Source organism: Dermacentor silvarum, chromosome 6 (assembly GCF_013339745.2).
Source record: "Dermacentor silvarum isolate Dsil-2018 chromosome 6, BIME_Dsil_1.4, whole genome shotgun sequence".
NCBI lineage: Eukaryota > Metazoa > Arthropoda > Arachnida > Ixodida > Ixodidae > Dermacentor > Dermacentor silvarum.
In genome coordinates, this window is record NC_051159.1 from 75,333,673 (window position 1) to 75,359,253 (window position 25,581).

A 25,581-nucleotide genomic window follows, 5' to 3' on the forward strand; every position below is an offset into this window, starting at 1 on the left:
TAGATAACTAGCGGTGCCCAAAACTCGACTGCCTTTTCACAGGAGCTCCAACGAGAGCCGTTGTTTTCCCTCGAGTCATCCAAGAACGAAGTGACAGCGGTGAGCTAATAGTCTCCATTAGTTCCGGTCGGACGCTGACTCTAACCAAAGCATCTGTGCTACGCGAGAGGTTGGAAGTGACAACGTTTGAAAATGACAAGGAGGTTCTTCACTACGTAAGTAATTTCTTTTCAAAAAAATTTTCTGTATGAGTATAAGAATGACTTTAAATTTGAATTTCAATTTTATTTAATTTTAAATGGCCTCTCTGGCTTTCCCTCTTTATTTCCTCCTTAAATTCGAATTCCCTGTGTTAGCCAGATAATTGATTCTTGTATTAAAACAATTCATGGGTGGTAGATAAAAGCCGCAACACTACTTTATCAACTTCCATACATGAACTAACATAGGGCGGTTATGCTCCCTTAGTCTTTACAGAGTGCGCTTCGTTTGAATATCTAAATTGAATAGTATAACTGATCAAAACATTTATTAGACAAACCGAAATTGTTTTACAACTGAAATAATTTAGTGCGCGGACTCTTCCCAACTATAAATATGCACAGATTAAAACAAGCCTACGGCACCATGCCATAAACTTGTGGAGTGGGGTCAATTGCTGTAAACTCTAGATAACAGCTTATTCTAAAAAGAATAAACTGTACTACTCTGCTCTGAATTGGACAGTCTAAAGAGTTCATTTGTGCGAATAGAACACAAAGATAAACATATAAATGTTTAGTGCAATTGCCATAAGTGTCTCATCACATCAACCTTAGAATGTGTTTTGATGCTCTTCATCCGTTGGCGTAGGTTAACAATGATTCCTTCTGCAGATGAATGGCTCAAGACTGGAACAAGAGCTCTATCACGACCCTAAAGCACGTTCTGCTGTCCTCGTGACGAATAGGCCGAGACTTAGGCTGGTATGTACGAAAGTCCTTCCAAGTGTGCACGGGAAATCAGACGTTGCATTTGGAAGCGTGTGCAATTTGAAACTAATAAATGTGTGCAGTTTTTTGATCGCTGCCTATTTATGTGCATTCTCGACAGGCATAATGCGAAATAAAAATAGAAGACAACGTAAAAATGAAGGTACTAGCCAAAAGAGTATCAGAGGACACGGCTGTTATCATGACTGCACGGCTGCCGCTGCTTGAAAAAAAATTGACAGACTTCAAATTGCCAAACCAGCGTGGTATTAACAATTATCTCTTGGTATACCTTACCATAAGGTATATCCGACAACCTCAGCAAACGCTGAAATGGCGTCTGATGACCAACCTCAGCTTTTCTCGAAGAGAACTCGATGTACCTAAAATAATATATCCACTTCTCGCAGGCACAGCAAACAAAAGTGTTCTTTTCATACATCAGAGTTCTCTGAAAAGGCCACCGGAAGCTTACCACAAAATTTATTTCTGAGTGCAAATCACAAAGCAATTTCTCTAGCGACAGATGCGTTGCTACCACCTGTTCCTTTAATTACGTTTTCATCCTACCTTAAAGAGAAGCTTAAAAGAGCGCTGTGCTAAAAGCAGCCAATTAATTTTGTCCTTTCCTGCTCGACCAAAGTGTATGTGCCACTACATATATAAGGTTTTCTTAACCTGCTTCGTGCATAAGAGACTTAAATTTCAAGTTTCAATCACCGTGTTCTTTCTCGGGATGCGAAGGTCGGAATACTCAGTCCGACAGAGCGCATACAGCCTTCAGTCATCAACACATTCGATGAGGGAGATGCAGTAAGCCACGATATACTGCCTCTTGCTGCAAGCAATGCTGATGTCCATTATGAAGGTTAGTCTTTCACCTTTTCTTTCTAGTCATTCCTTTCTCATCATCAAAGAGCTTGATGTTGTTGCCACTGCCTGGTCATAGCTTGTTGAAAATGTTATTATAATATCAATCAAAAATATCATTTTTTTCGCCCAGAATGTGCTAACATGTCACTGAGTTTTAATTCGATGTACAATTATCTGCGTAATCGGTGATCAGTCACTGTGATCACTCGTCCAATGCTGCTGAGCCCAGACATAGAGGTTAAAGGAAATATCGAAGTTTTACCCTGAGTGCGATACAGTGACAGCGATAGCTATTATTGTAGCAACTATAGTGACATCTAGGGAGTGTTGTAAAGACGTATCCAGAAAGTAAATGGAGACAAGCGAAGTTTAAGATTCAGTCATCTGACTTTTACTCTCAATAAACACATTACAAATCCTAAATGCGGTGCTATTGAAATTAATTTAAGAGATTCGTATGTTGACGATAGTCGCTCGGCTCAACCCTCGGCGGTTTCTCTGAGGCAATGCCGGGTTTTCACACGTTAAGATCTATCGCGAATGAGCGAACAGCATGCCCTTTTGGAAAGTTCGGTTCTTATTTATTCTAAAACATGTACTGCAGAGGAGAAAAGGCAAAAAATACATTTTGACAATAGTTAAAGTCGTGGTCAGATTTCCCAGGTGCAGTCAAGTCTGGTTTACAAACAAAACATAACGCATACCTGCCTTACGTTGCAGCAGTGCGTTAGCTTGGCTCAACTTCGAGGTGCAGCCAGCCTTTTACCCATTCAGTATCTCAACCTATATGGACCTAAATATGATATGTGCTACACAGCTGAATGTTTGCCACTAAATAACTCATATCACATTATGGATTTTCCTTTCAATATTCCGCAGGCACTAATCCACCAGTTGACACCTACATTGACACTTCAAAAGAATACTTAAACAAAAAGCCCGAATCGAGGTCGGGAAATAGCACATGTAAGTCTATAATGCCTCTGAGCAAAGGCTTCACAGAAATTTTATTACCTGTCTGAACAAGGATGACGGGCCACCGAGACAATCAGAATGAACAGTAAAAAACAATATCTAGCTATGTCTGTTTTGTTCAAAGACAGTAGCACACTTAAGAGCTAGCAAAGCTAGCATGGATCTCCGGCGCTCAGTTTATTACAGTGAAGATTTCCTAGGAATTCCCAGAAGAACAATGAAATAAATCTAACACAAATCCCCATTACTGACATAAAAAAGATAAAAATACATCCGCATGTGATACACCATCTTAATATGGGGAATATCAAAAGCCACAAGCTCTTCTTTTACATAATGCACGGCTTATAAACAAGAAGCGGTGCGTCTTCATCAACGTCCTTCTTGATGTTCACGCGTTTATTTATCTCACTTCCCAAATTTCTATCGATGTCGTCGTTACGAAATGTGGTCAGCTTAAGCCGTTTTATTGCGATAGCAATTATATGGACACTTCAACCGGATTTCTGCCGTCGGCGTCGCCGTCGCCGTGAGGTTCCGTATAGATAAAATCTTCGCCGCGCACCGTATGCCCGAGCGGAAGCATGCGAGGACGTGCGCTATGACGGAGAGCGAAGGAGAGCGAACGGACTCAATCTGCCACGCGCAAGCAAGGAAGCGGGAAGCCAGCGCCGGAGAGAGAGCGGGGGTGGGGCACTTCTACTCTGCCAACAACCGCGCTCGTCGCTCGCCTGCACCGTCTCTTATCTCCACACGGCTCTGGCCTTTATGCGCTGTGCATCCGCCTCTCAGTTTCCGTTGAAGCGATAGACCGCACGTATCTTCGCCCGCTGCGGCGTATGTGCTTTCTGCCAGCGTTTTGACAGTCGTTGTCTGCAGTCATTCAGTGTGATCTATTCATGTTTGTTTGTACGCGCTCACACCACGCTTGTTCATTCAGTTAGTAATAGTCGGGCCACATTTTACACCGCACGCTACACATGCAATGCTGCCCCGATCGGCAGTGCAGCGCTACAGGTGTGTCCCTTCGCATGCGCTGTCCACGGGAAGCGCTTCTCATCAACACCACCGTTTCACACGCGCCTTCTCGTGTTCATGGAGTCTCTTCATGTCGGTCTCTTCATGTCGGTCTACTTACGCCGCAGCACACCTGCTTACTTAATCAGCTCATGTTTACTACAATTCATATTGCTACCAAAGCCGCTCACTTTACTTCGTATGACATTGCTGTGTTGCTATCGCATTCATTGCTTCGCCCTTAGGGCGAAACTGTGACATTTTTTTCCCTGAAGTCCTCCCTTTCTTCCTCGTTATGAAAACATGTGATGTGTGACGGTGGTGACAAGTTTTCAACAATTTCATTATAAAACTCAACACTTTCATTAGTGCCCCAAAGAAAAACGCGCTCAATGACGCGCTTTTTTTTTTTCAGATTACTGATAACGATAGAGAGAGTAAAAACATGATTGTTCATTACACTTTGTTCAGTTTGCTGTGATATGTGAATTTATAATGGTAATTTATGATGCTTGCCGAGGGAATAGTGGCGATGAGATGTGTATATATGGCATAGAGACGGAAATATATCAGAATATATTTAAGCATTTTGTACCCCTAGTGTGAGATTTGCACTTGCTCATTCAGGAGGATTGGCCGAAAGGTGTCACATGCCCACTGGCACTTACACAGTAGTCCAAGAATTGGTTTGACGAAATATAAGAAACTTAAGAAAATAAAAATATGCGTGGAATATGGACCCGGTGCGCGCCCTGACGCCGAAGACAAGACGACTAAGACCGGCTTCTTTGCAATCGTGTTCGCATGCTACTCTGCGCTATTAAGAGGTCGGTGTGCTTTAGAGATAACTTTAAGCCGACATTGTATGCACAAATTTTACGTTGCAATGTATTGTATTATTACACAATACAGAGAAACGCTAACTGGCACTATTTTGTCGGTCGAAGGCTCGTGCTGGTTAAGCCCAAAAATATGGTAGCCCCTACTCAGTTGCCCAGAAATGCTGTAGCCCAAATATAAGAAACTTGGAAAAATCAAGGCGGTTGAACATCATGCGCTACTTATTAAGAGGCCTTCATGCTTTAGAGAAACATTTGAGCCGACATTATGAAGGCAAATCTTGTGTCATGATTATTGTTTAATTAAGTAGAACAGTGTCGTTCACTGGCACTACGTTGTCGGTCAAAATAAAATCACACAATGAAACCGAAGTACCAATCCTGATAATGCTTGGCGTGATTATATTTTCATTCAGAATAAGTGTTCTTTCTTTCTAACTTTTTGCTCCTTGATTTAATATTGCAGACCCTCTAGAGGTCACCTGTGAAACGTGCATTGCTGTTGACTCGTCATTCTGGAACTCCTTCAGCGGAAGAAAGAATAAACTTGTGCGATACCTTGCTGTCCTCATAGCATTCGTGAGTTATATTATTTGCGCAGAACAATAATTCAGTATTCTACGCAACACGCTTGTAAAGCTAAACCTACTCACAAGATATCATGCCTCTTAATTTTTCGCCGTACACTTTGCATAAGTCAATGAACGCGAAGTAGTACCAAGGGGTTTAATGTTCGTTAGTCAGAACGATATTAAATCAACAGATAACACCTTGTCTGTTGGCGTCATATGGCATAAGTCAATATTGCACATTATAACCTAACAAGGGGCTTCTCGTCCCATGTGCACATTTCTCAGTGGTTAACAAAGTATCAATTTACCATAAGTTTTCAGCAAAATTCTGCAAGCAGGCTGGCTCTGGAGCAAAAAAAAAAAAAAAACTAGGATTGAAAGCGATCACTTATACCATTGACGTAGGAGAAAATACCATCACAGGGACATTCCATGATTCCGCAAAGCTATCGCGATAAGCGGATGCTGTTAGATACACTGACATCACTATATGCCTTTCGACAAGCTTTTGTGCTTGTTTGCGAAAAGAAATAAACGATATCGTTTCTTTCTCATTGTAGGCGAACATGAAGTTCCAGACCTTGCAGGCCAACATAATAAAGCTCCAGGTCGTGATCACGCGAATTATCATTTACTCGGTAAGCAAGCTTTTCAAACTATCAAAAGGCCTGCGTGAAGAATGTAACGCAATATATGACGGTGCACAACAACGAAGTTACTTGTACAATTAAGGATTTCATGCGCCCCGGCCGAATAACTGTATTTCGTGTGCATTGTAAACGATTCTACTAGCGAAAGTTGCTACAGCGAATTTGCCTGAGCAACGAACGAACTTAGGCGTCCCCGACGGCTAACTTAATTGTTGCTTTACAGCGAAGGCACCTAGCGTACTTACGCACTTAAGAAATGTTGCGAAATTTGTGGCAATGGTGGAATACGACGCTCTGCTGATGTCTCTTGCATCGCTCCCAGGTTTCACCGCGTGACACCTGGGAGCATAAGTGCGTAAACTTCGATTACTTAAGGTCGTCCGTCACCGCAGATTCCATCTGAGGATGTGTGCTGAAGGAAATTAGTGTCTTCGTTCACTGAGTGTCCATTCAACGCACGTTAAACAAAGTGTTTATTGAAGATAAGCTATTCTTTGGCGACTTCAAATCGATTAGAGCTTCCTGGAATTTGAGTATGTGGCCGCCACTTTCGGACCACTTTTGTCAAACTAAGGTGATTTCACCCCTTGTAGTAGACCTAGAAAAATATTCACTCGCCATCCCGGATATGCGAAAGTCGACGTCCAGCGAAGCTGTTGCAAACCCCCACTACAACTGCTAAGGGGGGTATGCAATGCTTTACTGCTTTAGAGTAATGGTAGTAATGGTAATTTAGAGTAATGGTAGTAATGGTAATTTACAGTAATGGTAGTAATGGTTGTAATGGTAATTTGGACAGCACGCCGCCGCCCATATATAGCGGTGCTGCAACTGCGTTGAAATCAGTTGCGAGGCTGGTTCTTTTATGCACGAAAAGCTATGGACGTCACTCAAGCTGACGGCACGCAAGCTGCCGCCGGCGCGGCAGCTTGCGCAACCGTAACATTTACTGGGAAAGGTTTGCGGAGAGCGCTACGTGCTTCGCATTGTTATCAGAAGCGCCTTATTATGAATTATTTGGTTCGGATGATTGTTTTGTGCTTGTTCTTTATTGAAACGTAAGCTGTTCTGTATGTTTTATGCGTGATTCCAAAGAATATATTCTTTGTTCGCTTCACTTTGCTGACTGCTTGGAGACTCTGGCTTACGGGGGTATACATCCCACTGCTCCTGGCCCTGCCCTGCTGTTAGAATGGGCCCACATTTTTGCTCACGGACGCGGACCCAAAAATTGCCGACCAAGTACAGGCTAACAGCTTCACTGTAAAACGTAAAAGGCGGGACAAGTTAGCGTAGGGCTGCGTGCGGAACAGTTATAATGAGTAATTAGCGCAAGAATGCTGAAATTAAACGTAAATGCGCTCGTTTGAACTTCGCGTGCCTAGAACCGGAACCGGAACTGTGGCAATTTACTCAACAAAAAACAACACTGTGGACCAATCCCGGAGATTGTCCAGTCTAGAAATGCGTGCCTATACCGAAGGCAGTGCAGTCTACACAACAAGACACATGGTACACTAATGAGCCCAAGAAGATCTCGTCTTTCTTCAATGTGAAACGTTGTTGACTTGCCTTTTTCTCCTTCTTTTTTTATTTTCTGGAAGCGCTGAAACTGCTTTAATGGGAGCGGTACGGTGTCTGATATTTACAACGAAGTGGCCTGTATAACTATGGGCTTCGTTATCAAAGTGTTGAACCCTACATGGTTTATTTTGCGAATATTCGAGCATCATTTATTGCAACATGCATTTTCGTTCATACAAACAACAAACATTAAAAACATGTGCTCTACTCTGTTTTGTTATGAAAAGAGTTGAACAGTAGCACTTAGGTTTTAAATGTTACTTATGATTGATATATAAACTTTGCTTGATAAGATATCAACTACAGGGTGCTTAAAACAATTATCTCACAGTACAAGAAATGCGTTCACATTGCAAAATGTGAAGTGCACAAGATATATTACATCGTGGCAAACCGATGATAAAAGATCACAGCCAGAAAAACAATGGCAGCCTGACTGCAATACGATAAGCCTGTGCTACACTGGAAGTAGCGAGGTGGTGATATGTTGCTCTACGTGGAAGCGCCGAGAGATGGAGCGGCTAGTATTGCTATACAGACAGATTTTGGTTAGCTGAGACTAGACGATGCTGCATTTTTTTTATTTAAACTCTTTCCACGGTCTCTGTCGCGCGCCTTCATTTCGTAGTAACGCAATCAGTTCTGCCGATAGTCATGTTTTTAACATTGATCGTCTTATGGTTCACTTATGGGATTTAATTAACGAACCGAACCAACAGTGGTGCTTCGAGAGACGCCGTAGTGGAGTGCCTCGGATTAATTTTGAGCATCGAGGTTCTTTAATATCCACCTAAATCTAACTAAACAAGCGTGTTTGCTCCGCCCCCATTGAATTGCGGCCACCGCCATCGGGAATTAGGTGAAACAAGTTACTTAGGAAATGCAAACTGCCTAAATCGGTCCGATAACGTTGTTAGCGCTACGTACCCTTCTCCTGAGTTTAGTTTGTTTTATAGACCACGGGCAGAATTCATACCACTGGTGGCATTGTTCGCGGCACCGTCCGTACCACGATGCATTTGCGTATGGACTATACTATGCAAGAAAGTAGTGTTCATACGGTCTTCCCTTCTTTTACGTCTGCACCAAGGTGAGAGCGGAGAGGTTTCTGGTACGTCAGTTAAGAGCAAGTTTTCGTATACGTGCGTTTTTTATATGTATTTATTAGATTTATTTTAGCTGACGCAGACAGAGTGGATTTTAAGAATGACTAAATGTTCGACTAGTTGGTCTTGCACAGCTGTTGAGGAGATTTAGCGCACAAAAAGAGAGATAAAAAGACGCATACGCAGCTAGGGAGGAAAAACACAAGCGCTCATGTTCGTCTCGCCTACCTGTGTGTGCGTCTTCTTCAGTTCTTTTTGGTTATTTATTGGCGACGATTCCCTCCAACAACTTAATTAAGTGGAGTTGAGATTTCTGTACGTTTTGGGTGTGTCCTTTGTAGATGAATAAAAACAATCGGAAGAGCGAAGTCAGCACCACAGCAAGAAGCATCGAAGGGTCCCTTTAACGTACAGAACCTCAAAGCACGTCAAACTATGTATGTGAATGATCTGATTGAAAACATAGCATATCCTTGCGCAGAAATTATTTCAAAACTGTGAAACGTAGTGCAATTTTCGCACCGGATTTAATTGGGCTTGAAAGCAGCAGAAGCAAATGCGGGGGGCGAAAATATACTCTCTGAATTCCAATAAAATTTGCTTGTTTGCCCTATTCTTGCAGAAAGAAAAAGAAACTTTTATTCAGAAGTGGAACGGTGATGACAGTACCATGCTTGACAGCACACTGCACGAATTCTCTGCCTTCACACGCAACGACAAATTCAACAACGACGATATCATTGTATTATTCACGAGGTAAGAGAGACTTAAAGCTACTTTGTCGTTTTTGTCATAACTTTCGGGGCGCAAAGCATAACACAAACGAAGCTCACAGAAGCAAAGTCCTGCACTTGGTAACCATAAATACTGCATTTATAAACACAGAACTTCCGCCGTCACAAAAGTAACGAAATTTAGTAGGTTCCTCAGGAGCCCTTTCCTGCTCCACTTTACAGACCTGCTCACATCATTTGCGATTCTTGGGCGCTCTTCTGTTTTACAGATGGCGGAAAGACAGTGTACGACACGTACGTTGTCTAAAAGCTGAGCACGTCTGAAGGCGTAGATGATATATAGCTGAAGTAACACAATGCGACGCTCCATCGAATCTTATTTTTTATTCTAGAAATTTCCCTGGACATTAAGAGGTCCTCACTGTATTGGAAGTGCGAATTAATCTCAGAACTAAGTCTAACGACAAAGTAGCCGCCTAATTCCAGATATGTTGACTAATTTCTTGTAAACTTTAACTTCGATGGCTTCTCTCCTTTATGCCGGATATGAGACCGTTGTATTTCGTCTGGTCAAAAAATGACGTCAATGCAAGGTCAAGAACATCAAATCTGGTAAACGAATAAGTACAATTTGCAGTATAACAGTAATGTTCGGATATTTCTAGTATTTCCCGTAAACTTAACACTCGACTGCTTTGACGTTTATACCGCATACGGCAGCATTTCATTTCCTCCGGTCACGAATGGCGTCAGCACTAGAGCAAGGCGATCGAAAATGACAAACGAATTATCATCTGAACTAAAAATGTCATTCGTGTCATCTGTGAGCTGTTATATGGTACACGAATGTGGTCACGCAGATGTCAGCGTTGTGGCACAATCGATGTATCTGAAAGACAGAAAAAAAATTACTCCATCTCCCGCTAAAGGGAACCATGTGTGGATGCGAAGCAGCGGGGAGATGGTTAGCTTGAGCGGGGAGATGATTTCGCGGCAGCGGCCCGAGCGCTCATCGCGGCGCTGCACAGGAGAGAATGAGGCGCGCGCGCTCCGTCATTTTCATACCGCGGAACTACCGTGGCGCCCCCAGCGGAGTATGCAGCTGTCGCACCACCTGTCGTGCGCGCCGCTCCGGATTCCTATATGAGAGAAAGGGCGGAGCGTAGGAGAGGAGAGAGAGGGGGAGGGGACGCGCATGCGCTGTGGGGGTGTGGGATGCCGCTGGAGGGACGGACAAAGCCCTCGCCATAAGCTGCTTCGCATCTAAAAAACAGAATCAAAAGAATAAAGCACGGATGGCGGACAGGTCTCATGTTTACTGTCCACGTTGGCCAAACTAAGATGAAGAACGTGAAGTGCTGGTGTTCTACTTTTCCTCTCGCCTTCGCCCTACGCTTAATTATGCTGCTCAGGTGTCACCGGCATTACAGGCATCAAGCGACCGCCATGTGAAACGTACCTCCAACAATTTCCAATGCCGCGTGGCGCGGCGTCGACTAGACTGTTTCATACTGCGCGATAACCACATTGCGGCCGTCACTATAACGTGTATTATGGGCAATCAGCTTTAATATATACACCACGTATATAGAACACACTTCATCGAGGTAACAGTGAGGTCATCGTGACAGCATGAAATGGACTTGCCGATTCAACGCGCCACGACGCGAACATACGTCAGAACGCTGTGCATACAGCTGGCACTTTATTGTGCCGTCAGCAGGCCTTCTATTAACTTTCCATCGAACTTTTGGCGCTTCTTTCTTTCAAATGCGTTGATGCAAAGTTGCAGTTCAAATATATTCTGCAGCAAGTTTATGAAAATTGTGTTCAAGGCACGCCCCCAAAGGATATAATATTCAAACCGAACAAATTAACAGTATCCCGAGAGGGCAGGCCTCGAATATCAGCTTCAATGAAATTTACCCATTTGCGGGAACTGGGAAGAGGTCAAACATTGTTTCTTGATATTTTTGAATAATGTCATGATCACAAGTGAACCTATAATCAACTGGATCACTTCTAGGCGAACTTCTGATTTTATTCTACCAACGTGAAGTTATTTGTCACCGCTACCTTGCTTTCACTGAAATTTCGCAATATTATAACTGCATTTTTATTTTATAGGCTCGCGTCGCTATATAAATAACATAGCATCATTGTTTGCCGGAGGCTATATCATTTGTCTGATCTTTTATTTGCCGACAGGCGACGAAGCCAGTCCACGTCTCTAACACAACGGTCGGTTTTCATTTTTTCATGGGCAGATTAGGCAACCAGTCAACCTAGTGCTTCAACGAATGATGTGGACCAAAAAGTGCGATATTGTTGCAAAGCTTGCGTGATAACAAAGCAACGCGAATGGCGATGTCTTGTAAAGCTGATAAAATGAAAACACAGGCCACTCTACATGACCACTGTCACTGTACTTGATCACATCTACATAACAGCTTGCAGAAAAATATTTGTAGTTTTTTAACAACCACACAAATAACCTAGAGAATGTAGCTTTAGGTGAAACAGACTATCTTCTTGCCTCTCGAGTATAGAAAATGATTCACAACTGGATCCAGGAACGTAGCTTTAATTAGTTATCTACATCAGCATTGTTCTGCAATCGTACATGCGAGCAGGCAATGCTAGTAGCTCACCACACTTACCTCAACGTATCGCCGTCCGACCAGTCATGAAATAAGGTTTATGTGAGAATTGATTGGCATCAACCAAGGTGGACTTGTTTCGGTGATTTGCTCTACCAATGCGCTGGAACGCCTTTCTGTGCTTGACGTTTTCCGATTCCTGTTAGAGTGGTTCGTGTTGAAGCTCACTAGGTAATTTTTCAGTGGTAATCACTTCTATATTTATGTTTTGTTAAATTTGATGCAACCCTTACCGCAAGTGTGCTACCGCACATGTCGCCTTTTTTTTTCCGCTGAATATATCTCTGGCGGACGCAAAGACCACATATGTGTACACGTAGATTCTCCCCTGGAGCCTTGAATTTCGTCACCATATCACCGAGGAATAGAAAATTAAACGTTTTAGTCAAGGAATTTGTCACATTATCCGTTAAACATATATACACCGTCGGAAGCTGGTATCTATGTGTACGTGTTGCTCCATGATCAGAGGTAGCCAAGTGGTTACTATAATCTCTACTGCTGAAAAACAGGTCACGCGTTCGATTTCCAACCACGTCGCCCTCGTTTCGACAACACCTAACACAACAACATCCTCGTAATAATTTGGCTCACTGTGGATGGCCCAAGGTGGTCAGAGTTTATGGGTGCTTGAGGTGTTGGAAAAGGCGCCGGTAGCCTAGCATTCAGTACCGTTGATTGTGGCGCCCGAGCGCTGCCGATTCAAACCCTCCACTACCGAGTCCCTCAAAGCCAAGATGTCAGTATGGAACATGAAGCAGCACTATCTATACTACTTCGTGCTGTTTCACCGTGGCTCTGAGTGAATATGGGCTAACGAATGTGCATGCCTGTGAAAAAAGAGATGGACAGAAAAATTACAAGAGAAAAATAGAGACAAAGGTTTCATGAGGAGGACGAAAAAAGATCGCGTATGTAAACGCAGAGAGAGAGAGCAAGGAGAGGAAAGGCAGGGAGGTCAACCAGAAGAGCATCCGGTTTGCTACCCTGCACTAGGGGTAAGGGAAAGGGGAAATAGAAAGAGAAAAATAAGGATAGAATGAGCACTGAGTACACGTGGGACGATGTACAGAGACACTATAGGCGGTCTTTTAAAGCGGTGCACTTCAAATACTGCACTAATGCATGCAACGCTTTTTGTGCCAGTGATGGGTGTAGCCACGGTCCGAGTATCTTTGACTCACAGAACGCTCTCGAGTCCAGCCGGTAAACGTAGAGCCTTTGTCAAAAGAAAGTAAGCTGCCGTGCGCATGACCGCGGGTGACTACAGAACATCTGCGTCCAAAGGACGACATCCAGTTCAGCCGTCCTGGGCATAAACGTCCACTGGACGCCCAAAACGACTCAACTGTTCGAAAGGTATGGAGAGGGACGTGAAATCTTGTCCTCGCCCTTCAGAGCTTACGAAGTGGTCCACAGACGTGACACTATGCGTAAACTGTACTCGACGACGCGTGTGCGCCAGTAAGTTCTGTTTCTTTAAAGGAATAATTTACACAAGCCCACAAAGGAGTAAGATATGGTAAGGTGTAAAAGAGAGAGTACACGTGCGTTTTCGGCGTGCTTAAACAGCAGGAAAGCGCAAATACTTCGCAACTTAAGAATATAGCCTGTCGTGAAGTGGTGCACCCGTGGGCCTCACACTGAGCTGCAAAATGCACCAAACTTCAAATTACATCCTTAAGGAGCGAAATATTTGAACTTACTTAACCTGCCTTCAAATAAAAGCTTGTGCGTACAGATTGCCGTGAGACTGAAAGACTCCTAAAGGAGCGTGTGGGGCTCCGCGACATGCAGAAAAAGAAAAAAAAACATTTTTGAACTGTCAGTTAGTTGGAGTGTAAACGTGTCACCTCAAAGCATATATAAGTATAAAACAATGTGCACACTTCTCCAGGCCACTCTCTGAATCTGTTTTAATTTTGTTGCAGCCGTGACTTGGCTACGAGATCCACTAAGTCGGCAGATGCTCGAAGTGCGATTGTCGGTAAGCCTTGAAATTAAGTGGAAAAAAAGTGCTCTTTTAGCTCGAATGCGTGCAATGTGCCATGTGCTTTAAGGCTTGCGCACTCATTATTACCTACATAAGTATATTGCATGGAGGCTACTTTGTAATTTACGGGCTGATACGTTCCTTTGTCTGATGGAAGCGGTTCGTTAATTGCGCAAGCGGTCTTTTCTCACCAGACGTCGTGGAAATTCTCACGCTTTCGATTCTCAGGTATTGCGTCACTCAAAGGGGCGTGCGGGTTGTCCAAGACGGCGATTGTCGAAGACATGTCGCTGACCTTCAGCAGCGTTCACACCACTGCGCACGAGATCGGGCACTTGTAAGTTCAGCACAATGCTCGCAAACACTTTTCCCAAAAACTCTGCAACCGTTCAGTACACTGAAGAAAGAGTGTTTATCACCTTCTTCAAACACACTTACCTGTACAGAAAGCTTATGTTGGTTATTCTGTCAAATATAAAAGGATATCCAGGTTATCATAGCCTCCATCAACGTAATATGTCGCGGTTACGTTAGTCTGTCTCACTATAAGTCACCTGAGTTTATGATGGCGAATTATTGGCCTATACGTTGCCTATTCCTAGTATTTATATCTGTACATCCCGGGGAAATAATGAATACAGCTCCGAGTATGATGCAGTTCTAAGGCCACCATTACATTCCTTTTTACTCGAATCTATCTCGTTTATGCTATCTGCTCCGGCAAGTGCTAGATAATGGTGACCCTATAAGGGGCGTGTCAGTCGAGTCTATGCTAAGCAGCGACAAAAATAAGCTAAAATAATTAAGTACTGAACAAAAAAGTATTGCATTGTTCTGGATCTGTGCCTTTTACGTGAGACTCTTGCTTACATAAACGTAAACGCATTTATAAAAGCTTCAGCATTGCCATGACCTCCGTCTCTCCCAGAAGGGGATTAATGAAAGAACTTCAGCCATGACAAGCAGACATAATGACATCTTTTTTATACGAGAACCCTGAGAGATAAGCAGGCATTGTTGTCATGACATGTAACAAAGCCCTGTTAAATGTTATTGATATACAGCTATGTCAAAGTACTATGTATGTGCTCTGATTATTTAGGCAGCTATGATGTCATCTCGACTGCAGACGTTGAGCGCCCAGTTACATTTAGGAAGGTGTCAGTCTGCATGGCCGGTAGTCGGTAATTCATTCTAGAAATAGAATTTTACGTAAAATCATTTGATTCTGTATCAATACAGCGAATAACAATTATACAATCGTATTAACATATTAAAATTCTGAATGCAGACTGGGTTCATACCATGACGGCACACAACTTCCACGAAGACAACAATATGAGGCAGACCCCAGCCTGTGCCCTCCACATGAAAAGCACATTATGACACCTGTCCTGGGAAGGGGGAGGCGGTCGACCTTCTCTTATTGCAGTACTGTCCAAGTTGCGCAGTTCGTTCTGTAAGTACTCTCCTTTTAGATAGGGAATATTTTATTTGAAGCACCAAATGTTACATTCCGTTGGTTCCAATAAAGTGAATCCGCTATCGTGAAGCGGCCAATTTTACGAACCTGTCGAGGACGGAGCAGCTTATTCACTACACTTTCATTTATTGAGAAACTTCACTGCGTCGACGAACCATGTTTCTGACCTTTGAAGCGCAATATATTGCTTCCACGATATTGTAATTTCACGTGCGAGAAATGAAATTCTCTCGGGTGCAATGTTAAATCACCGTGCACAGCTTCCATCACAATTTCCGAAGATAAGATACTATAAGCACGATCTCTTCCCTGGCCCTGTTTCATGAGTGAATTGAATTGAATTCTGGGGTGTTACGTGGCAAAACCACGATTTGATTATGAGACAAGTCATAGTGGGGGGCTCCGGATTAATTTTGACCACCACGCGATCTTTAACGTGCCCCCAATTCGCGGGACACAGGCGTTTTTGCATTTCATCCCCATCGAAATGCGGCCACCGCCGCCACCGGGATGTTTTATATTTACTTTGCACACGTAATACTGCCGAGCTCAGCAGTGCGCTACTGTTCTTGTAAATATCTGGCACTTTGAAACAATAACATTAGCTCGCGAGGACTCCCATGCTCATACCAATGATTGATCTCTCCAAGCGTGGCGTGGCTTCCACATTTTGACAGATTGTACCTGCTCACAGTATTTACTGAAGAATTAAATATCCTATTTTATATGCAAGCTGGACGAGGTTTTTTTCGATAGTGCGCTTAGCTTCGAACACTTATCGTGCGGGATTTTTCCCCACTATGCCATTAGGATGTTAATTGCTCAAATAACTGGAGGTAGTTTTGTACACTCTAGGTATAGGAGAGCAAGAGACGCCTCTTCTAACATCCTGCTTTGCGTGAGCGTTTCGTGTATGTCTAAAATTTGGTATTTCAAGTCTACTTCAGTCTTGTTCTGAACCCGCTTTTCATGCTCAAAAATTATTGTAGGGACCCTCTGCGGTTAAAGATATACTGCAATGTCTACTGGTTAGCTTAATAAATACGGCAGCATTTATTGAATACCTTGCATGGCTCTGTGAGTGTCGCTGCGTAAAATTTTCTTATCTTCAATTACGTGCTTTACGTACCTGGATCGCTCAAAATGGTGGGCAACAAGCACTCACTGAGGTGTCCTGGAGTTCTGTGGGCGCCCTAACTGTTTATGTAAGAGATTGCCTTTCTCTTGACGTTATGACAAGCAGCAGTAAACAGACAGAATGCAAAGTGGCCATACCTGATTGTTACCGCAGCGCATGAACTAAGGGAGGCTCCATGTAGTTGCTCATACCTATTTAAGTTTGTCTTAATTAATTCTGTGGCACTGCAACTAACTTTCACAAAATACTGTGGCCTCTTTCATTCGTCCACATCGTTATCATTTTTTGTCTGTTCAATAATCTTAAACACACTGTTATTCTTAACAGGAGCTCACAGGGAAAGTGCCTGGCCAACACTATGCCAAAAAGAACAAGAAAAGTTACTTATGGCGACGTTAATAAGACTCGCCCTTCACTTGATGAATTTTGCCAGCGTAACCATGAGGATGTCCAAGGCGCCACTTACCAGGAAGTGAGTTTCGAAAACACTTTTTTTTAAGTTCTGGGCAAACACGCCTGAAGGTACACGCCTGATAAGCGAAATGCAACAATTTTGTTGTGAAAAGTTTTCCACGTGCACAAGTACGATTGCCTAAAAATACGCCTCAGGAGGATCGTTATTACGCAAAATTGTTTTCTAGTCCATGCTCAGGCTATAAAACTCACGTATGCAAAGCGAAAGCAGAAAGTTGTTACTGCTGTTAGCTGCAGTAAGCAACAGTAAACAGTACACTGGACTTTGGTATAGTTGACAACCGCTTAAGATGCTATAATGTGCATCCTTCACAGTAAGAAGTGCCAAACCGCAAAGGTAAGAGTCGACAGTAAAAAGTGGCAAGAGCAAACGTTAGCGGTGCTATCTTAAGATTTAAAAATTTAATGTTGATGTTTCTTTGCGAAGGAACCTTGCGAAGGAATTAGGAAAAAAGGCTTTGGAATAGCTTCGCGGGACCTGGCCATCCAAGCGGTCACACGGGCACACGGGAACGAAAGTGTTGTAGTGCGTGATGGCTAAGACAATCTTGGAAAAACGTCTCGATAGAAAAATCACCTGTGACAGGTCAACGCATGAAAAAACAGACATAAAATACAGACGGAGATATATTCCCAGTTGTGGCAGTTTGGCCTTACAAATATTTTAAAGATAGACCAAAGGACAGAAAAGTCAACCTGGGCACGCTTTCCTATCCTTCACTGTGAAGTGGGCAGAGTATAGTAGAGGTATGAGACGAGAGGGGAGACGAAACAGATCCGTGTGAACGAAGGCGTCCGCCTCGAGTGAGGCTTATCAGTGGGATGGTTCTGAAATGAACTGCACACTACGTCTTACTATGACAGGGTTTCGCTCCTAGAAAAAACAATACATTTCTACAATAGCATTATAGCAGAAAGACACTACGTCTTAGACACCATGACAGGGTTTCGCTCCTAGAAAAAAACAATACATTTCTACAATAGCATTATAGCAGAAAGACATCTGCCATTTCTTCAAAAATTTGATGTATTTTCATGTTTTTCCAGGTCCCAAAGCATCCGCGCGGTATCGTTCCCTATTCCTATTGTACCTCTGAATCTATTTTGCCTTGACGGCTGATAATCATTCGTAGTTGTTTCAAACATATCTAAAAAAACAAAGGTTCTTGGTTACAAAAAGTTTTCGCAGTTTCACTTGAAAGGCGAAGCATCAATTGCGATAGCAAATTTGTAGAGAGCTATACGGAGTAATGATAGCTTTATCAGGTGTATAACCTTGGACATGCAGCAGCACCGGCAACACGCAGAACTGTTGTCGACGCCGTCGGCGTTTTGCCCGCGTTCGCACAAAATACGTACGGGGTTGGTGACTGTTGCCGGAGCCTCTGATATAAATAGGCACTTGATGCCGCAGCTAAACGTCGCCTCCCTTCCCTCCCCCTCCCCCCCCCCTACCCGCCACGGCCTTTCGCGCGTCGGAAGAAGGCGCGTTTGTTCTACATATATGGTGATTGTAAAGGAGGAAAGAGACGCCTACTTCTGCAGCCCTTAAGGGAGCACGGCGCAGAACGCGTGTTTTTTCTTCGCCGTGCGTTCACTCCCCGTAAAAGCGTGTGTCCCTCGCGCCCTTTCACTCGCACATACAGCGTTCGGCGGGCGGCGACGATTTCATCTCCACTGACGTCATACGGAACCTCATGGCAACGGCGACGGCGACGGCGACGCCGACGGCAGAAATCTGCTTTGGAGTGTCCATATAATTGCTATCGCAATAAAATTCATCGAAATTCAAATTTACCATGGCGCACAGTTTCACGTCGCAATAGCTCCATAGATGTCGTGTTCTGTTGCTGGCCGCGAGGAAGTGGGATCAAATACGGACCATAGGGGCTTTAATCAATCACTATAAGCTGCTACCGTTTCCAATGACTGGAAGAAAGCTAATATCCTGCCTGTCTTTAAATCAGGTGATCGCTCGAACCTTGCCAATTACCGCCCAATCTCCCTTACAAGCATTCGCTAAAAATTATTAGAACACATCATAGCCTCAAGCCTAATGAAACACCTGGAAGCAATTAATTTTTCTGCCCATTTCAGCACGGTTTCCGAAAGCTCTTATCGTGTGATTCCCAACTCACCAAATTCACCATTCATGACATCCAAATTCACGACATTCTACATATCATGGACAGGCCCCTGTAGATCGACGGCATTTTCTTAGGTTATTCAAACACTTTTGATAAGGTGCTTCACAAACTCTTACTAGAAAAAAACTATCTACACTTGAAATATGCAATAGCTTACTCAGATGAACTGAACAATTCCTATTCGGGCACACACAATACACTTCCACAAACAATCACTGCTCACCTCTTACCGACGTGACTTCAGGCGTTCCTCAGGTCCCCTGTCTGTCCCCTTTATTATTTCTAATATATGTAAGCGGCTTGCCTACTAGCATACATTGTAAACTACGACTTTTCGCAGACGACTTCGTAGTTTCCAACACCGTTACCTCCTCTGGCGATATTCTTTGCCTGCAGCATGATCTCGATGCCATTTCATCATGGTGCGCAAAATGGCGCATACCTCTTAGCTTATCGAAATGCAAATCGATGTCTTTTACCCGCAAGCACAATCATGTCCAGTCCACTTATCGCATTAGCTCTGTAACCATCAGCACCACTTTATCTTACAAGTACGTCGGCCTTCATATGAAGTCATCGCTTTCTTGGGTAACACATATGAAAACAATCCGTCGCAGAGCTGCGCGCTCACTCGGGTATCTACAAAGAAAGTTGAAGAACGCATCCCCAGAAATAAAACGACAGCATACGTGACATTCGTCCGTCCGCAACTCGAATTTGCTTCCGCTGTCTCGCATTCATCTCAATATTACATACCCGCATCATTGCAATCCGTTCAAAACCGAGTCACCTGCTTGATCACTTCACAATATTCACGGTACACTATAATGTCACTTCCTTGAAGCAAACAATCGGTCTACCAACACTGAAGTGACGCCTCGTCATATTACGTCTTTGTTTGCTTTACGCCTTCTTTTACAATCCCCGCCCAAGGCACCGCCTTCTTAAACCACCATTGCGAACTTCCTCTCGCATAAGTCAGAGCTGTGCCATAGCACGTTTACCCGGCCGCTCAACAGCCATGACCACTTCCTTCTTCGCTGATGCAATCGTTTTCTGAAATGCGCTCCCTGACCACTTTGTTACATGTGCTGACCGTAAAAAATGTGAACACCTTATCGTTTAGAATTCATCATAAACCACCTTCAATAGTCTGCCTTTGTCAACCCTTCCACCTAGCGTATTTTTTCGCTGCTTCACTTTCGTATGTTTTGTTTGCTTGTTTCGAGTTGTACAAAATCAGCAGTGTGTGTGTGTGTGTGTGTGTGTGTGTGTGTGTGTGTGTGTGTGTGTGTGTGTGTGTGTGTGTGTGTGTGTGTGTGTGTGTGTGTGTGTTGTGTGTGTGTGTGTGTGTGTGTGTGTGTGTGTGTGTGTGTGTGTGTGTGTGTGTGTGTGCGCATGCGTGTGTGTGTGTGTGTGTGTGTGCGTGTGTGTGTGTGCGTGTGTGTGTGTGTGTGTGTGTGTGTTTGTGTGTGTGCGTGCGTGCGTGCGTGCGTGCGTGCGTGCGTGCGTGCGTGCGTGTGGTTTACACGTGTTTTTATTGCCTCTCCCCCCGCCCCTGTTGTGGCCTTCAAGGTGATAATAAATGAAATCAAATTATATGAAACTGGATGGCAACAACACTCGTGTCTGTAAATAAAAGTCATGGAAAATAAGCCAGGCGGTGAAAATTGACTCGCAGTCCTCCGCTACCACGTCCCTCAGAGCCGACAACGCAATTTCCGGATGTTATATCTACCAAAACGGTTTATTAAATACCCTCAAAATAGCTGTCCTTTCTTTCACGGGGATATATTGCAAAGAAGAACTTTATAATGCCTCTTCTGTTTTCTTGGAATCAGGTTCTTTTTACAGGTACATATTTAAGAGTATAAGGATTCGTTACTTTTCTTCATTGTTCAAATTACAAACTTCTAATTTTGTTTCTAGGAAGTGACAGTGAATCAAAACATCGCAGATACTACAAGAAATGTAGAAACGTATTTCAGGATTATTTTTGCAGAAATGCTTTCAACACGACCAGCTATACAACATACTTTAGTTCAACAAACGGCACTATGATTTGGCACTATGATGAAACACTCAGTGTTAATTTGTTATAAGCATCCCTCAACGGCCTACCCAGTACACTTACAGAGGTCTAGATACTTGTCTAAAACGCGGGAGCTGTGTGTCCCAGACTGCGCTGGCGACATCCAGCGATAACAGCTTATGCGAAACCGGCTCAATGTGAGCACGCGCGGCTACATTTACGATATGCCTTGTCTTCGCTCGCCCTGCTGGTCACCTCATGTTATGGAATCTGGTTTGTCCGTCAGTAGCGCTGCCTGTGGTACTGCGACGCGAAACAAAAACGGAGATATCAATCGCTATCCGACGCGCGCAATGAACGTTTCGTGCGCATAAGGTTCAGAACTCAGTGATGGTTGCGCCATCCTTGAACCAACCGCTCCACGAAGATTAAAACAAATATTCACGCTAAACCTACCAATCATTCTTTACGTACGTTTAAGAAAATCAGCTCATGAGGCGTTGACGACGAAATTAGTTCTAAGGAATAATACATCAGCTGCCGACGGCGAACCAACTGCGGTGCTGCAATTGACAAAGAATGACGCAGCTATAACCGAGTTCCGAAGCTTATGCGCAAGAAACATGCGTACAGACTCTTTACGCAGGCGATTCCGTGGTCGCCGCCATGTTTGATGACGTGGCTGGGCGCCCATTGCTTGCCTCAGCTTCCTCCGTTGCCTCGGTGTTTAAAATGGATGTGCATGACGCCGGTGCGTCACAGCAAACCTTTGTTTCGGCGCATGTCGTAGACAGTGGCTGGGTGAGCTACACGAAGCATTGGCCCAGCTTCAAAGGACATATGAGCCCTTTCCAAGCTCATTACGCCTCGTCCAAACGGGGCGAGCATCGTATACGGTGCTTGTACTAAAGGCGCAGCTATAAATGTATTCCAAGCTGTCCAAACTTTCCGGTTTTGAATTAAGTCAGGATCAGTGTGTCTTGCTCTTCGTTCTTTATTTGGAAAACACTTTGAAGCTGCGCCTTGTCCTGCTTCTGACTCGGAAAAGTCCCTGCGTGCCGTCATTACCTGATTGTTATTCTAATCGCTCGCGGGTATGCTTGGTTGCGATATAGTATTTGTTCATGCTGCACACAAGGCTTAGAACGTAGATGTTCTGTACTTTGTAATATCTTGTAGGCAAATGCATACTATCGCTAGTCATTCGCTTACTCTGCGGACCGTCACAAAACGTTCAGCTTCGGATATTCGATTGCTGTCGGTGTGAAGCCGCCGTCACCCATCCTTCGGCTCATTGTTTCAAGTATGCGTCCGTTTACTTATTCTTCATACGTTGGTGATAGAGTGGGCGTGAGTTTGCGTGTGAGTTGAGGTAGATGCGTATAGATAACGTGCGAGAAACTTACATAGCCAAGAGGTGGCGCTACTGACTTTGTCACTGTGTAACGAGCTCCATGACCAGCATGCATGCGTTCATTGTGAAAAAGGCACCCGTACTGGGCGCCGAAACGTCAATCTGTTGTTTTGTATTTTTCCAGTTGGCGAGCGTACGTTTCTTCAGCCATGTTCTTTCCTCGCCAGACAAGTTTTCGTCAAACCCTGGACTTCGCGCAACGAGTGGTACTCACTTTTGCCGACGTTCTCGGGTTGATGTCCTTTCCTTGGATGTTAGCCATACGACGCCGGCGAATGAGTGAATTCTTTTATTCTCTAGAAAAGCCATGCATCGCGAAGGGCCGGAATCACAGACAGTCCTTATCTATAATTGGTCCTTGGTCACACAGATTAAATCCATTTCTTAACATGCCAGTCACTACATATTCTTGCAGTCAACTACTACACAGGTCTTCCCTCTTCGGTTCTGCATTTTGCAGCATGAATGGACCACAGTGCGTGAGCGAAAACTCAGTTGCGCTTAACACAGGCAATCGCACAGAAGCAGGTTAGAAGCGGTAATGGTTTCGCATTCGGGCGCTTCTGCACGCTTTCGCCTGAGGCAAAGCCTGGCGCGCCGCGGGTAGCGCCATCTCATTCCCTTTGGAGCAATCTACTTCGCGAAAATGGTCTACAGCGCTCCGGATTGTGATATGTCAGTTTTCGTTCCACAACGCGGCACCGCAGGCCGCGCTCCTTAAGGCCAAAGCAGATGCCAGAGCATCAGGCGACCAGCAGGCCGAGAGAAGACAAGGTATTTCCTAAGCGTAGCCGCGCATGCTCACACTCAGCCCGATAGCACCAGCTGTTATTGCTTGACGTTGCCAGCGTAGTCCGGCGCACATGGCCTCGCGCGTTCTAGACAAGTCTCTACATCATTGTACAATGGTATTACTGCCGCTAAGTGTGCGCTCTATCTGCAGCTATAATCCAACACGCTTTGTAAAATAATTCGAAATAGCAGTGCATAAAAGCTAAGCTGTTTCTTTCAGCCTTGGGAAGGCCTCACAGAATACAAACTTGAGAAGTGCGTGATTACTTGCAAGGACCCAGCAAACCCAGGAAGGCTAATGATCAACGATGCTCCAGATGGTATCGTGTGCGAAAAGGACACACGCAGGGTAAGCTCAGAATACCTGGATGTTCTTTTCTTTCCTTTTTTGACTCACAATCACGAAAGGGAAGACCGTTCTACATGTCAGGTAACACGAAGCTACAAAAGGAACCCATGTGGGCTCCCCAGAAAATTTTGCAGTTATAAACTTCAGTCGTTTCTCTGCCGCTTTTCAATGATAGTTGAAACCAACTGGGTTTGGACGGTGGATAATACTTTTTCAAGCCAGAAAACTCCTTTCACCTCGCGTAATTCAACAGATAGTATTTGCATGTCCGGTGTTTTTGTTCGAGCTGTCGCTTATTTCCTCTCGCCTTGCCATCTGTCAGCACCTTGGTTAGCCCAGCTGGTAGTGTGACTGACCCCGGAAAGAAATGGCACATTCGCGGATACCTTTCTGTGGCAATGAAGTGATTAGCTACAGGGGCGAAAATTCTGCATATGTATTGGTGCATCAAGTAGTTGAGCAGTGTTTGAAAATAATTTCTGTTTCTTGGCGCATAAAGCTGAGGAATCAGCGCAGATTTCAAGTGCGACAGTTTCGCGTTTGCCCAAACGGGGAAGAAGAAAGCAGAAAAAATAAATGAAATTTACCAATCAGTGGTGTAATCTGTCTTATTTTGCCGTTGTAAATAAAATTTTCATGTTTTATATTCCCCAGCTCAAACTAACGCGGATGAGACTGTTGGACTTTTTGACGAGCTCTCTTACTTGTGTGAGCTTTGCCTCCATCATTTCCTTCATTACACAGGAAGTTGTACGCGAATATAGTGTAGGGCTCGATCACCAGACTATACTATATAATTTTTTATCAACTGCGGAGCTTTCTGTTTGAGGAACCCGTATGGGTTTGTTTTGTACTTCCGTGCTACTCTCAGATGTACCACAATTTTCTATTTCATGAAACTACCACGACCTTAGTGATTTTCAGATTACTCATTTGCTTAATCATGGAGACAAGAATTTTTTTTCTGCCCTGTAAACTGTTCGTGCGACGCTCACCGCAATGATCGAGAATTTCAGTGCACTCTAATAACTTTCATTGTACATACACTTAATCGTAATTCATCAGGGATCATCAGCGTCATATTTGTCCAAAATTTCAGGCTGATTCATGAAAAAAGGATGCACACGAATTAATGGCGCCACAGATATCGCGAGTCGCGAATATATCACATTAGTAGCATCCGCATGACTACAATACGGCACTGAGGAGAATTCAATGCCATCGCGCGCAGTACTATAAAGATCTGTTCTAACAACAAGTCAATCAATCAACCGAGTAACATGAATGTTTTTATGTTGCAGATGTGCATAAACGGAGAATGTACCCTTCTCAGGAATCGACCCATGTGGACATTTGAAAGTGACGTGGAGGTATCTGTCTTGTGAAATAACTAAATTGAGGAAATAGACATTATTTCACGCCATCCACAGCGTCCCGTCCAGAATTTGACAGGTCAAATATATTCGATTAATTTTCTGTCAAGTAGCATCTTTCTCTTCATTTCCTAGATTCGTTTGATTCAAGCCCGGCATTGTAGTAGATCATCGTTCTAAAGAGAAGCAGGATGGATGGATGGATGCTATGAGCGTCCCCTTTGAAACGGGGTGGTGGGTTGCGCCACCAAGCTCTTATTATTTTGCCTACTGTCCTACCTTTATTTTTGAGAAACACACAAATACAAAGAATTCCAGGTATCAACCTTTTTGAACCATTACTGGGAACTCTGTTTCTGTACGTCTCCATTGTTGTGGTCCCCATATAGTCATTAGAGCGCGACC

At 43.9% G+C, this 25,581-nt stretch overlaps 1 protein-coding gene across 1 annotated transcript in view; it reads left to right on the forward strand.

Moving 5' to 3' along the window:
- LOC119456723 (A disintegrin and metalloproteinase with thrombospondin motifs 7-like) overlaps positions 1-25,285 on the forward strand; it is a 45,872-nt gene extending 20,587 nt beyond the window's left edge. The window contains exons 2-14 of the mRNA XM_037718545.2: positions 43-215; positions 876-965; positions 1,716-1,839; positions 2,724-2,810; positions 5,142-5,254; positions 5,808-5,885; positions 9,210-9,343; positions 13,913-13,968; positions 14,203-14,311; positions 15,266-15,433; positions 16,923-17,067; positions 23,675-23,803; positions 25,105-25,285. Coding sequence (XP_037574473.1) covers positions 43-215; positions 876-965; positions 1,716-1,839; positions 2,724-2,810; positions 5,142-5,254; positions 5,808-5,885; positions 9,210-9,343; positions 13,913-13,968; positions 14,203-14,311; positions 15,266-15,433; positions 16,923-17,067; positions 23,675-23,803; positions 25,105-25,188 — 1,490 coding nt within the window. The 3' untranslated portion in view covers positions 25,189-25,285. The remainder of the gene's footprint in view (positions 1-42; positions 216-875; positions 966-1,715; positions 1,840-2,723; positions 2,811-5,141; positions 5,255-5,807; positions 5,886-9,209; positions 9,344-13,912; positions 13,969-14,202; positions 14,312-15,265; positions 15,434-16,922; positions 17,068-23,674; positions 23,804-25,104) is intronic.
- Positions 25,286-25,581: the final 296 nt, after the last annotated feature.